The following is a 14,602-nucleotide window of genomic DNA, read 5'->3' as shown; positions in this document are numbered from 1 at the left end:
TAAAATAATCTGAAATTTTCGCAGTTCTCATTTATTATCATCCGCATGTGTTTTGGCATGTGTTTTGAAGTTATAAAAAACCTAATAGTAGTGTTATAATGGATATTGGATTTTTTTATTATCCTGTTTCATTATCCGTTCATAGATTCCTAAAATAGGCTTGTTTAAATGTATCTTCAGCATTAGATCATTTTTAATACTGACAGCCTCAAATTTATATATTTATACGTAAAACAATTGAAAATGGAATGAAAATAAAAAAGTTTATTCAACACACATAATACATACAATTAAATTTCATGTATAATAACTAACATCTGGAATTCTAAGTCTCTCAATTAAATCACTAATTTTTAGTTTATACTCCTTCATACACGTCCGTGCACAAATAAAAAGTGTTTTTCAATAATTTTATACACAAATAGAATATAGGACTACTTGTAATAACCATTACGAAAATTACTAAATCAAATAAAACAATAGCTTAAAGTAGGTGGCATGGCTTAGAGTATAACGAAAATGGTTTTGCAACTTTATTGAAATAATAATAAACGCTTATATAATCCCATCACATTCATGTAATTATTTTACTCATCCTATTTTAATATTTATTATTATTACCAACACGGTTTCTAAAAAAAACTATTTAATTAGTGAGTATGTAGTCTTCCACAATCTCTTCAAGAGGCATTATGATTTTTCCTTTATAAAATTCACTTTCTTGAACCATTTCTCTTATAAATGTAGTTCTGTCATTCCATAATACTTCTTCAAACTGTGATGCTTCACTAAACTTTTTCATCATTAAATTGTCGTCTAGACCAATCAGTTGAACCAAAGAAGCATGTACAACTAAACCCCAGAGATTATATTTCTTTGCTGACCTCACAAAACTATCCTTTGGAATGATATCCTCTACCCTTATACCGTATTTCAAAAGGATGTTTTTCAGTTCATCGAAATAAAATTCGAATAATTTATTTAAATTTTCTTTCCGAAACTGACGTTCCAAGTTGCAATGGAGAAGGAACATGACGTCGCGTGCTGGCGGTTGATAAGTGATTGTTTGGAAATCAACCAGGACACAGTCATCCGGCACTAACTTTCCATCTTCCCGTTTCTTATAATGAAATAGAAGATTATTGTTCCAAAGATCTCTATGACAAATAACACTCCTTTCAGAATCGTTATAGTCTAATGCGGCGTTCCAGACGTCACACCATCGGTCTTCAATTATTTTTAAAAGATCTTTATCAGCATTTTTGTATTTTGAATATTCTTTAACAACCATCAATGCTCCTGTTTTGCATTGAATGAACCATTGATTAGCCTTGTCGAAATGCGATAAATCTAAATATTGTCCATATTCTTCACCGAGACGGTAGGGTTTGTTTAGGTTTTTGGTTACATTCTCTTCGTAAATGATCGAGCTGGAGTGAAAGCGGGCCAGAGTTCTCAATGCTTCTAAAGTATGCTGCACGTCGAATTTGATATCCTTGTTGCGCATTAGATAATGTAAAGACGTCAGGTCGTCGAATACTAAAGCATTATCCAAATTTGCAACTAGTTTACTGCTCCAAGGTTTCAAGCCTAAAAATACAGTTAATTTTACTGAGAAGGTTTTTGTAGAATAGTAATTGATTGAAGTAAAGTTATCTTTGATTATCATTAACCATTGATGTCTTTTTGATCTCGAAGCCATTAAAAAAATATTATTACTAGTGATAAAAAACAAGCAATTTATGACAAAAAATATTTTTCCATATTTAAGTTTTTCAGAGAAAATCGTTATTTATTTTATTTTTAATTCATTTACAAAATAATAACATCATTTTAATGGCAGTTAGTTTAAAATATTTGTCATTTATTGAAACAATAATTAATTTTCTTTTCAAAAACACTGAAAATACATTATATAAGGAATTTTATGTGATTACTGACCTGGTAAATCCATTTTGCTTTTGATCATTTGGTAAAATACTAATTCTTTTTCGAATAGATTTAAGGAACTTACAATTGATGCTTTTACTGCAATTCGAGGCAGCGCTTTTATGAAAAAATTGTGTGTTTTCTGCTCATTATTTGAAATTACAATTACTTTCAGTATCAAATGATCAGCAAACAACCCAAGCATTTTGTTTTCACATGCTGAATTGACTTCATAATGTTTAATTTTTATTTCGTTGATCACATATCCATATTTTGTGAGTATCACTTTAAGATCCTCTTCTGTGATATATTGTGGTTTGGGATATTCCAGCCCATTTTGGTATCTGTACATTGTTAGAAGCTAACAATTTTATTATTTATTTCTTCAAACTTGTAAATCTTATTTGGAAACTAAACTTACACTTATTTTTAGATGATTCTGTAAAGAAAAAAAACTGATAATTAGTACAAGTACTTTTTTTAAGGAATCCGTTCTCGGAGCGTATTTTTTTTAAATAATATTGATGTTTTGGCAACACACCTTTTTAATTATTAAAATTGGTTTACCTCTGTAAACCAGCAGTTGAATGTATCCTCGTTCGTATTTTAAAAGTATGCGGAGACAAATAGCTTAGCAACTGAGCTTGGTTCTACGCTATTTAAGAGCTAATTCAAGGTTGAATCTCTTTAACGATTTTTTTTTTATTAACTCTGACTTATTCAGCTTGTGATGTATTTAAATGGCCAAAGATCCGTTTAAGAACGACCTTCACCGAACTGGTCGATGGATGAAAAGTATTTTATATGAAATTAAATAAGTTAGTTAATATATTGTAAATGGGTTGCCTAAAAAATTCCAGTCTGAAGTAAAAAAAAAAAAACTACAGCCATCACACAAATTCGAAACAGATTTTTGCAGCTAGGTAACCCTAAACCATCATGTTTACATGAAATAGCGCATATGCGTTAAAAGATTTAATTTATTATTATATAGGTATATTGCCACGAGAGTTGAAGTGAATGATTACACACACAGCTACAAAAAGAACTGATAACACAAAAGGAGAATGAATGAAATCAATGAGTAAATGTCAAAATCCTGCTGTCATTACACGACATGTTTTTTTGTGCGTGACCTCAACACTGGTGGCAATACCTGTACCAAAGGGTGAAAAAAACTAGAATTGATTCAAACCTGCCAACCTGTAGTTATGCCACGAGAAAAATAGACAACCCAATTAAGAAAATATTATGAAAATACAAAATACCCATAGGACTAAAACTACTATTAAATTAAAATAACTAAAACTAAAACTTTAATTAAAAAAGAGAGGTGGGCCTCTTGGCATGGTGCCCATCACGCAGGCAGCATTCCCGCGTTGAACTGCGATTGAGATTCTTTGCGCGAGAGTTGCCTGTTGCCTCCCTTAACCTATTGCTGAGCTCCCTGTGTAGCTCCAGCGCACCCTTACCCCAAGGACCTATATAGAGTCTCGACGCCGAAAGTAAAGAAATGATATTGGGCGCCGAGACAGCTATATTTTGTGACCTTGAGGCGTTTATACATTTTATAGGCTTCATTCATACTTTTGATTGATATTAAAATTTATGAGTAGGTACCTATGAGTTCGGATACTGCCTTTTCGCAACGTAACGTTTGGCAACTTGTTTCATTTCGCAACTTTTCATTTCGCAAACTCTAAAACTGTAAATATTTCAGGATTTATTTTAGAGCCATCGTGTAGAACCCTTTAGGCTAGGTAAGTTTTATAAAAATCCTGAAATATTTACAGTTTCAGAAATATTAAACAGTTGCGAAATTAAACTGGTTGCCAAACGTTATTCGCTGGAACATTAGTAAACCTTATTAACATATCTTTTTGTCTATTAACCAGTTTAGTGAAGGTGGTTCTTAAACGGATCTTCTACTAAAAGGAGTTATATTTAGTACAAAAATGTGAAAGTTTATACCTTACGTTAATAAAAATCATAAATAGAAAGAAAGACGAAAAATAAATGACAGCTACGTTATTATTATAAGAAAAATTTACCTTTGCAATAAATTTTCACTGTTCCCAATAAAGTTTATGTAATTTATTTGTTACTAAGAAGAACTACAAAGCATGTGAAGTCTAGCTAGTCACATAGCCGAATCCAAACTGGTGACCAGGATGATCTGGCAAATGATGTAGTAAAAATGTAAAAAAATATGCCAAGTTTTTCTGACACACAGAAAATTTTAAAACATTTCTTATGCAATTTTACATCATGCTTGTTCCTTCCTTGTACTCTGCCCAAATAATAGAAATCTGGGCGATGTTTGTACATAATATAGGATAAGTTAGTTTGAGTTCTATTTTTCTTTGTTTTTTAATTATGTATTAGTTAATTTTATTGAATCAAGCGTTACTTAGTCTAACATCAGGTAGGATGGAGTACGGTTGTGTTGCTCTGAAGATGAGCTCTTGTTGAGTCCGAAACGCGTCAGTTTATTGTGGTGGTGGTGATATATTATTATGGGTTTGTATGATTTGTGTGTTCTTCTAGTGTGCAGGTGAAGGAACTACATAAACACGTATTTCTTGCATAAACTTAGCTATGATATGGTCGCGGGTGAGCAAAGATTTTTTTTTAGTTCATATGTATTTGTTATTTAAGTATATATTGTAAAATAAAAAATAATACATTGTATATTAATGACATTTTGAATTTAAATGCGGTAATGTGATCGTTAGTAACAAAAAATCATAATTGAAATATTTATTTATGTCATCATAATTATAGTATTGTTCTTAAAAGCAACATTATGTGTTGAAATATATACTTATTTAAAAAAAACATAAATAAGTACCTATCTGCTATGACGGAGAATGTTCTGAAAATATGATAAATGTTTAATAACTCTTAAGTTGCGATGGTAGTCATGAAATCTATGAGCTCAAAAAGTTATCTCCCTAATATATAAATGCGAAAGTTTATAAGTCTGTTTTTTTTTGTTTGTTTGTAATTTCATCACGTCTAAGCCGCTAAACCGATTTAGATGAAATTCGGAATACAGGTCTCGGAGACCCCCGGGGTCCCGTTTTTATTCCGTAAAATTGCATTACTCCCGCGGGATAGCGATAACCGAATTCTACACGGACGGAGACGCGGGTAACGGCTAGTAATTAATAAAATATAAAGTGATGATTATGAACACAGATTTTGCAGGTGGTAGAACCTTGTGCAAGGTCCGGCCGGATTGCTACCATCATCTTGCTTGCTAATCCTGCCGTGAAGCAGCTGTGCTTGCACTGTTGTGTTTCGGCATGGAGAGTAAGACAGCCGGTGAAATTACTGGCACTTGAGGTATCCCATCTTAGGCCTCTAGGTTGGTAACGCATCTGCAATACCCCTGGTGTTGCAGATGCTAATGGACGGTGGTGATCTCTTACCATCAGGAGACCCACATGCTCGTTTGCATCCAGTCGAATAAAAAAAAGATAGGTAGTAGAACAAAAAATAGGACAGAATTTAATGTGAGTCAATATTGATCCCTTAAATTTAAAATGTGTTGGTTATACTTACACGAAAATTTATAAATTATGTATGACTAATCTAATAACAAGAAGTTAAAAGTAGCTGAGTACCTAGAACTCGTGTTACATAAAATTATATTGTTCTTTTGCTTAACGAACTTGGCAGAAACACTGCCATGTGTTTAGCTGTATAATGACACAAATGTGCTCTCTCAATTCGCTAGGTGGAAGTACTAGGTGGGGGTAATGAAATTCATCGCAGCGTTAATAGTGGCCAAAAGTAGAAATAATGTAGCCTCTGTCGTCCTGTCATATATATCATAATATTAACAAAACAATAGACTTAACTATACTTCATTTAATTTAGAATTAGAAACCACAACAACATTATATTGCGGCGCGTGAACTATAATCTCTTTACAATTTGCACTAGAGTAACAATTGACGACACGCAAAAAGTGGCACTTCAATTGCTAGTACGGAAGCTTAGAACTAATACGAAGCAGCAATTGCTAAGCGGAGACTAATATTGCGGAATTGTAATTTGGCACATTAGTGACTGATTGCAACAATTGACTAGACAACGCACATAAAAGTGTTAAGCATTTTAATTCAATTTTATTTTGCGGCTCCCAGACTATTGTACTGTACTATTTGCTTGGTAACAAATAGTTGACCAGACACAATATAATGTTATTGTGGTTTCTAATTCTAAATTAAATGAAGTATACCTAATTTTAGTAACACAGATGTGTGTCTTATGATTCGATGCGAGCTGGAATTATTGAACACTGTGCCTGTTTTTTCTTAATTCCTTTACATCCCGGACATGTCTAGATACCAACAATTTTCCTTTTTAAACGGTTTGTGGTTGAAATTTTATATTGTGAGTGATACTCACAAACCCGGTCTTCAAAATGATACTTATTCGCATTTCGATCTGAAAACGATATTTAATTTACTACTAGCGATACAAGAACAATTTTATATAATATGTTTTGTTTACTATTATTTAAAAAAAAACAATAAAATTAAAGTAGCTTTATCTTTTTGTTTTACAGTAAAAGTATAACTAAACATGAAGTAGATAAACCTTGACATAACCAAAATAAAATTCACTTTTTGAATAAATTTTACTTACCTCATTTAATTTTAACGACCAAAAATTAATTCACCAATTTTTGTCGAGCCGTATCACAGTAATTTTGTATCATAAATTAATACGTTTGATTTTTGACACAATGTCGCGATGAAATTTCAAAACGTTAGAGCCTCAGAGCCAACAAAGTTGCGGACGTTAGGTGGCGCTGATGTCGTGCACAGAGGCAATAGACTTATCGTGGCAATTTAATATTAGATCTCCGCTTTGAATAAATGGCAGTATTTGCATTATCTGGAAGGTCAAATTAAAACACTTTATGTACGAGTATGTTTTATATAGTTATATCTAAAAAATACGATGTGAATATGCTTCTTCGAGAGAATCTGCCCATTTATGTTTTTGCGGTCGAGTGTGTATAATTTTGAAGCTGATTCATAATGCTCAAAGCACCTGGGCGATCGAGCTTCGCTCGGGCTAAAAGCCTAAAACAGTTTTTTCAGAGATAAGACTAAACTGGCATAATTGTACGCGCCCAAAAATCACTTGGCAAGTTTTATCCAAATTGTAAGAATCATTAATTTTCGAAACCTCTAAATTGATTAAATAAATCTACAAGAATTGTTTGTTCAAGGATATTATTTTAGATTCTCATTACTATTTTTTTTTTAGAAACTGCAACACAATTTTGTATTACAGTGTAAAGGTATTTAAATAAATATAACAAAAATAATTATTAAGTTCATTTAAAATTTTCGGTTCTTTTATCTTTCCAATGTGGTGGCAACTCTTGTTTCTGATGTCCTTTCAATCGTTTAAAGGTTAACTGGAAGAGATCCCTTTATGGGATAAGTTCGCCTTTGTACATATCTTTCTCTTGTTTACTGTTTCGTATGTTTTATGTACAACACAGAGTTATACAATACACAATATAATACAATTCAATACAATACAAATAATAAAAATATAAATTATGAACCTTATAGAATTATTCTACAATAAACCTAAGTTAACCTGAACAAATTAGATGTTTTATTGTTTTTTTTTCAATTTTTTTTTTAATTTTATGGACCTATAGTACTGTTTTTATGACGTGCAAAACACAATCAACAGTGTGAATTTTGTATCACGTCGCTTCCGTACTGCCATGAATAACAGTTTTGATAAACAACTACGATAATTGGCTACGATTTGCCTTGTGATAGAAACTGTATCGTTATTTGATTCGCGTCGTATTTTAAAGGTGGATTTAATGCTCTTAAATACTAGGCAGATATTTGAGAACAAAATTTAGGTACTCGTTCTATTAAAAATAAACAAAAAGATGAAAAAGGTTCTTGGGAAATTACTTGAATATCAAGAGTCAACCTTTTATATTTTGGCCACGGTCAGCTGTCCACGGCTTAGCGAATGGATTTTTATTTCTAGCGCTAGAAAACCGTATTTGCGCTGAAGTATACATATTAATTATGCTAAACACTGTTAACTTCAAATTATTACAATTAAGTGCACAACACCCGGTGTTTTAGTGTTATCTTTAATAAACAATAGAAAATGGAATTAAAATGAAAAAGTTTATTCGACACACATGATACATAGGTACAATTAAAGTTCATGTATAAAAATTAACATTTGAAATTATAAGCCTCTCAATTAAATCACAAATTTTTGGTTTATACTTCTTACACACGTCAGCGCGCAAACAAAAAGTGTTTTGCAATTATCTCTTAGATTAGACAAATTTAATATACGGCTACTGGTTATAACCATTATAATTACGAAAACGCGATGTTTTGTAACTATAATAATATTGAATCATCTAATAACTTTCATAATTATAGTTATTTTACTCATCCTATTTTAATATTTATTATTATTAAGTACCAACACGGTTTCTAAAAAAACTATTTAATTAGTGAGTATGTAGTCTTCCACAATCTCTTCAAGCGGCATTATGATTTTTCGTTTATAAAATTCACTTTCTTGAACCATCTCTCTTATATATGTAGTTCTGTCATTCGATACCACTTTTTCAAACTGTGATGCTTCACTAAACTTTTTCATCATTAAATTATCATCTAGACCAATCACTTGAACCAAAGAAGCATGTACAACTAAACCCCAGATATTATATTCCTTTGCTGACCTCACAAAACTATCCTTTGGAATTATATCCTCTACCATTATACCGTATTTCAAAAGGATGTTTTTCAGTTCATCGAAATAAAATTCGAATAATTTATTTAAATTTTCTTTCCGAAACTGACGTTCCAAGTTGCAATGGAGAAGGAACATCACGTCGCGTGCTGGCGGTTGATAAGTGATTGCTTGGAAATCAACCAGGACACAGTCATCCGGCACTAACTTTCCATCTTCCCGTTTCTTATAATGAAATAGAAGATTATTGTTCCAAAGATCTCTATGACAAATAACACTCCTTTCAGAATCGTTATAGTCTAATGCGGCGTTCCAGACGTCACTCCATCGGTCTTCAATTATTTTTAAAAGATCTTTATCAGCATTTTTGTATTTTGAATATTCTTTAACAACCATCAATGCTCCTGTTTTGCATTGAATGAACCATTGATTAGCCTTGTCGAAATGCGCTAAATCTAAATATTGTCCATATTCTTCACCGAGACGGTAGGGTTTGTTTAGGTTTTTAGTTACAGTCTCTTCGTAAATGATCGAGCCGGCGTGAAAGCGCGCCAGAGTTCTCAATGCTTCTAAAGCATGCTGCACGTCGAATTTGATATCCTTGCTGCGCATTTGATACTGTAAAGACGTCAGGTCGTCGAGTACTATAGCATTATCCAAATTTGCAACTAGTTTACTGCTCCAAGGTTTCAAGCCTAAAAATACAGTTAATTTTAGTCACAAGGTTTTTGTAGAATAGGAATTGATTGTAGTAAAATTTTCTTTGATATCATGAACCATTGAAGTCTTTTTGATCCAGCACCTATTAAAAAAACATTATCATATTAGTGATAATAATCAAGAAATTTTAGACGAAGAAACTCAGAATTCATTTTAATTTTAATTTATTCACAATATATTTATAAACATCATTTTAGACGGCAGTGAGGTAGAAATATTTGCCATTTGTTAAAACGATAAAAATACATTTTTTTAATTTATTTATTTACTAGCTTTGCCCTCGGCTCCGCCTGCGTGGTATTCGGTTATCGCACGCTGTTCCCTCGAAAACTGTGCATTTTTTCGGAATAAAAAGTAGCCTATGTCACTCTCGTGTCCATAAACTATCTCTATGCCAAAAATCACGTCGATCCGTCGGTCCTTTACGGCGTGAAAGATGGACAAACATACACACAAACACACGCACCTTCGCATTTATAGTATTATATAATATAATATAGTATGGATTGAAGATATATTTCCCAGCGTTATAGTCTTGACCAATACACTGAGAAACTACACAAATTACATCTTAAACTATAGAACAGTGGGAAATTTTAAATAGGAACACTAATTTTCCTGTCATTCATCATCTCGCAAAACATTAATAATTGTCGAGACACAGCAGCCCAACGCCCCGCCAGCAGGTCGGACTCCGGAGTGGACACCAGCAGTGCGTTCAGCAGCGCCAGGGTGTGTGGCAGCGGTGAGTACCTGTGCGACACGTCACACTGAGGTCTCAAGGTTATCCTTGGCACGTCAGGGACAGACAATCTGACTAGCTGCTCTACGAGCTCCGAACAGTCTGCCGCCCCACGCAAGACCCGACAAGTAAAAACGAGAAGCCTCAGGTTGCGCCTCACCTCTTATTAAAGCCTATAGTGCCACGTAGGAATTTAGTGGGGTATAAATACGGGTAACATCCATATATTTTTCTGAACAGCATTCTTAAGAATACCTTTTGAAACTACTCTTACAGCAAGAGTAGGTCGCCTCATACGAGTTCCATACCATGGCGTTAGCCTCCAGCTTGCTTTTCAATAAGGCATTAAATAAGACTTTTATAGCCCCTGGATCTTGGAAATTACCGATGTTTCGAATGACAAAAGGCAAGTGCCCTTATATCATCGTGGAAAGTAAGACGCGATAATACAGTACAAAATAAATTTTATGAGATTTCTCACCTGGTAAATCCATCTTGCTTTTGATGATTTGATAAAATACTAGTTCCTTTTCGAAGAGATTTAAGGACCTTACAAATAATGCTTTTACTGCATCTTGAGGCAGTGCTTTTATGAAAAAATTGAGTGTTTTTTGCTCATTATTTGAAATTAGAATTACTTTCAGTATCAAATGATCAGCTAGAATCCCAAGCATTTTGTTTTCACATGCTAAATTGACTTCATAATGTTTAATTTTTATTTCGTTGATCACATATCCATATTTTGTGAGTATCACTTTAAGATCCTCTTCTGTGATATATTGTGGTTTGGGATTTTCCTGTCCATTTTGGTGTTTGTTCATTCTCAAAAGCTAATATATATGTTTTTCTTCAGCTTTTAAATCTCTTTTGGTAAGATTACAACAGTTTATTTGAGATGATTCTACGAAAAAAAAGAACTTGTTTTAAAAGAATCCGTTCTCAGCAAGTAAATTTTTTTTCAAAAATTTTAATAACACGAACTTTTTAGGGTTCCGTACCCAAAAGGTAAAAACGGGACCTTATTCCTAAGACTTCACTGCCCGTCCGTCTGTCTGGCATCAGGCTGTATCTCGTGAACCGTAATAGCTAGACAGTTGTAATTTTCACAAATGATATATTTTTTGCTCCGTATTAATAATGGCCACAGATAGACGCTTTCACTTTAAAAATAAATACTGAAATTAAAATAAAAGAAATACGGGGGCTTCTATTCTATATAACAAACGTGATTTTTTTAAAGATTTTTGCTAATGTTGTTTAGATAATGATACGGAACCCTTCATGCGCGAGTCCGACTCGCACTTTGCCGATTTTCTAACCGACTTCAAAAAGAATTCTTTTTTTCTTCGAAAGAGAACTCTTCTGTGGTTGTCCCATTGTCACCAAGTCAAGATCTGATGATGGAATCCTAGGGAAATTAAGATAAGCATTTACATTCCGACCGCGAAAACCGACTGCAAAAAAATAAAAACATAACAAAAAATGGAACCGACTACCAAACCCTTGAAAATATTTTTCTAGGTACCTACAGCTCGAAGTCGGTGACTCAGCACGACCCAGCAGGAGAGATTGAAACTCATATTATGTAGGTGAGGTAGACGACTATAATGTTCTACTCCTTGAGAATTGAGCTTGTTTTTAACCATAAGCTATATAATTTTTAACTAAAATGAATTCAAGTTTAAATCACTTCAGGCAGTTAATTCTTTATTAACTTTGACTCAGCCTGCTTGTAATCTATTTAAATCATTTAATTTAGTATAAGAATCTGAAGGTTTATAACTTGGTATACCTAAATAAAGTAAATCAAAATCTTACACGACATTAATAATAAAAACGAAAAATAAATAATAGCTTATCGCTCGATTAACATTATAAAATAAGGGTTATTTACCTTTGCAATAAATTTTCACTCTTCCCAATAAAATTTACGTAATTTTTTGAGTTATTAAAAAGAAATACTACAAGGTATGAGAAGAGCTAGTCACATAGCCGAGTCAGAACTGGTGACCAGGATGATCTTGCAGATGATGTTGTATTATCAAAACAAAAATAGTAAAAATAGGCCAAGTTCTTCTCTAACACAGAAAGTTTGAAAATATTTCTTGTACAATTTCACATGATAATTATCTTTTAGTATTTTTTAATAAGGAATACTACTAATTGAAATATTGTCAATGAACTAAAATAATTTCTTTGCTCACTCGCACCCGCGACCTTATGGTAGCTAAGTTTATGCAAGATATGCGTGTTCATGCAGTTTCTCCATCTCCACACTGTAAGAACACACACAAATCACACAAAACCATCTACCACCACCACCACAATACACTGACGCGTTGCGTGAGCAAAGTAATTCTCTTAGTTCATTAATATCATGTCAATAATCAAACATATTTTTTCAAAATGTATTTTATTTCTGTAATTCATTTAAAGAATCAATTAACACAGAAATAGTGATAAAATGTGTGTTAAAGAGACAATTGTTCTGAATTAAATGAAATTGGCCAAAAACTGATGGCTGTATACTATGAAGGAGAATGTTCTTAAAAACGACATTATTAATTCAAGTATGTTCTTAGTAAGTAATCCTACTAATATTATAAATGTGAAAGTTTGTGAGTGAGTGAGTGAGTGAGTATGTGAGTGAGTGAGTGAGTATGTTTGTTACTCTTTCACGCTGAAACGGCTGGACGGATTTGGATGAAATTTGGTATGTAGATAGCTGAACGTCTGGAATAAAACATAGGCTACTTTTTATCCCGATATTCCCACGGGATAGGGATAAAATTTCGAAATATCAACCGATGGGCTTAGAGTCATGAAATTTGATAAGTAGGTAGCTGGACGTTTGAAATAACACATATGCTACTTTTTCCCACGGGATAGGGATAAAATCTTAAACTAATAACCGCTGGGCTTAGAGCCCTGAAATTTGGTAGGCAGATAGCTGAACATCTGGAATAAAACATAGGCTACTTTTTATTCCGATATTCCCACGGGGTAGGGATAAAATCTCGAAATAACAACCGCTGGGCTTAGAGTCATGAAATTTGATAAGTAGGTAGCTGGACGTTTGAAATAGCACATAGGCTACTTTTTATCCCACGGGATAGGGATAAAATCTTGAACTAATACCGCTGGCTTAGAGCCCTGAAAATTTGGTATGTAGATAGCTGGAAATTATGGAATAAAACATAGCCTACTTTTTATCCCGATATTCCCACGGGATAGGGATAAAATCTTGAAATATCAACCGATGGGCTTAGAGTCATGAAATTTGATAAGTAGGTAGCTGGACGTTTGAAATAACACATATGCTACTTTTTATCCCACGGGATAGGGATAAAATCTTAAACTAATAACCGCTGGGCTTAGAGCCCTGAAATTTGGTAGGCAGATAGCTGAACATCTGGAATAAAACATAGGCTACTTTTTATTCCGATATTCCCACGGGGTAGGGATAAAATCTCGAAATAACAACCGCTGGGCTTAGAGTCATGAAATTTGATAAGTAGGTAGCTGGACGTTTGAAATAGCACATAGGCTACTTTTTATCCCACGGGATAGGGATAAAATCTTGAACTAATAACCGCTGGGCTTAGAGCCCTGAAATTTGGTATGTAGATAGCTGGAAATTATGGAATAAAACATAGCCTACTTTTTATCCCGATATTCCCACGGGATAGGGATAAAATCTTGAAATAATAACCGCTGGGCTTAGAGTCATGAAATTTGGTACGTAGATAACTAGACGTCTGGAATAACACGTAAGGGACTTTTTGACTCGATATTCCCACGGGAAACCTAGGGATAAAATCTCTAAATAACAACCACTGGGTTTAGAGCCATGAATTTTGTTATGTAGGTAGCTGGACCTCTGGAATAACACACAGGCTAATTTTTATCCGATATTCCCACGGGATAGGGATAAAATCTTGAAATAATAACCGCTGGGCTTAGAGTCATGAAATTGGGTATGTAGGTAGCTGGGCCTGTGGAATAACAAATAATCTATTTTTTACCCCGATATTCCATCGGGATAGGGATAAAATCTTGAAATATTAACCGCTGAGCTTAGAGTCATAAAATTTGGTATGTAGGAAGCTGGATGTCTAGAAAAACACATAGATGACTTTTTGACCGATATTACACGGGGTACCTAGGAATAAAATGTCGAAATAACAACCGCTAGGCTTAGAGGCATGAAATTTGGATGTAGGTAGCCGTATGTCTGGAATAACAATAAGTACGCTACTTTTATCCCGATATTTCCACGGGATAGTTTTGTAACTAAGGACCCCATACATCCCCGTATTATTATTATTATTATTTTTGTATTTTTTTCTTTAATTGTATACTGTAGTTTTTAAGTATTTTATTTGTAAATATTTTATTTTGAAAAAATGATTTTCTGCCATGTTTCTTGCGGCGCAT

General features: G+C 33.4%; 2 protein-coding genes across 4 annotated transcripts; both read right to left on the bottom strand.

The window, feature by feature from the left end:
- Nucleotides 1-249: 249 nt before the first annotated feature.
- LOC141445315 (uncharacterized) lies at nucleotides 250-4,074 on the bottom strand. Of its 2 annotated transcripts, none has more exons than XM_074111111.1 (3): nucleotides 3,981-4,074; nucleotides 1,942-2,368; nucleotides 250-1,590 (listed from the first exon to the last, which is right to left on the bottom strand). In XM_074111111.1, exons 2-3 carry the CDS (start codon nucleotides 2,279-2,281, stop codon nucleotides 647-649), a joined length of 1,284 nt encoding a protein of 427 aa, XP_073967212.1. In that variant the 5' UTR covers nucleotides 2,282-2,368; nucleotides 3,981-4,074; the 3' UTR covers nucleotides 250-646. The 2 variants fall into 2 exon arrangements, with proteins under 2 accessions (XP_073967212.1, XP_073967213.1); XM_074111112.1 differs by lacking the exon at nucleotides 3,981-4,074 and adding an exon at nucleotides 2,471-2,609.
- A 4,032-nt stretch (nucleotides 4,075-8,106) lies between these two features.
- LOC141445314 (uncharacterized) lies at nucleotides 8,107-12,187 on the bottom strand. Of its 2 annotated transcripts, XM_074111110.1 has the most exons (4): nucleotides 12,060-12,187; nucleotides 11,489-11,573; nucleotides 10,647-11,066; nucleotides 8,107-9,398 (listed from the first exon to the last, which is right to left on the bottom strand). In XM_074111110.1, the coding sequence occupies exons 3-4, from the start codon at nucleotides 10,984-10,986 to the stop codon at nucleotides 8,455-8,457; spliced, it is 1,284 nt and encodes a 427-aa protein (XP_073967211.1). In that variant the 5' UTR covers nucleotides 10,987-11,066; nucleotides 11,489-11,573; nucleotides 12,060-12,187; the 3' UTR covers nucleotides 8,107-8,454. The 2 variants fall into 2 exon arrangements, with proteins under 2 accessions (XP_073967211.1, XP_073967209.1); XM_074111108.1 differs by lacking the exon at nucleotides 11,489-11,573.
- Nucleotides 12,188-14,602: the final 2,415 nt, after the last annotated feature.

This window comes from Choristoneura fumiferana, chromosome 2 (assembly GCF_025370935.1).
Source record: "Choristoneura fumiferana chromosome 2, NRCan_CFum_1, whole genome shotgun sequence".
Classification (NCBI taxonomy): Eukaryota; Metazoa; Arthropoda; class Insecta; order Lepidoptera; family Tortricidae; genus Choristoneura; species Choristoneura fumiferana.
The sequence above is the reverse complement of the archived record's forward strand: the minus strand, read 5'-3'. Positions and strand labels throughout refer to the sequence as shown.

Bases quoted from the DNA above. Each gene is read 5' to 3' on its own strand.
- LOC141445314 (XM_074111110.1), bottom strand. From the start codon at position 10,986: ATGAACAAACACCAAAATGGACAGGAAAATCCCAAACCACAATATATC. The intron at 9,399-10,646 runs GTGAGAAATCTC...CTGTATTTTTAG, and splicing joins AAGCAAGATGGATTTACCAG to GCTTGAAACCTTGGAGCAGT.
- LOC141445315 (XM_074111111.1), bottom strand. From the start codon at position 2,281: ATGTACAGATACCAAAATGGGCTGGAATATCCCAAACCACAATATATC. The intron at 1,591-1,941 runs GTCAGTAATCAC...CTGTATTTTTAG, and splicing joins AAGCAAAATGGATTTACCAG to GCTTGAAACCTTGGAGCAGT.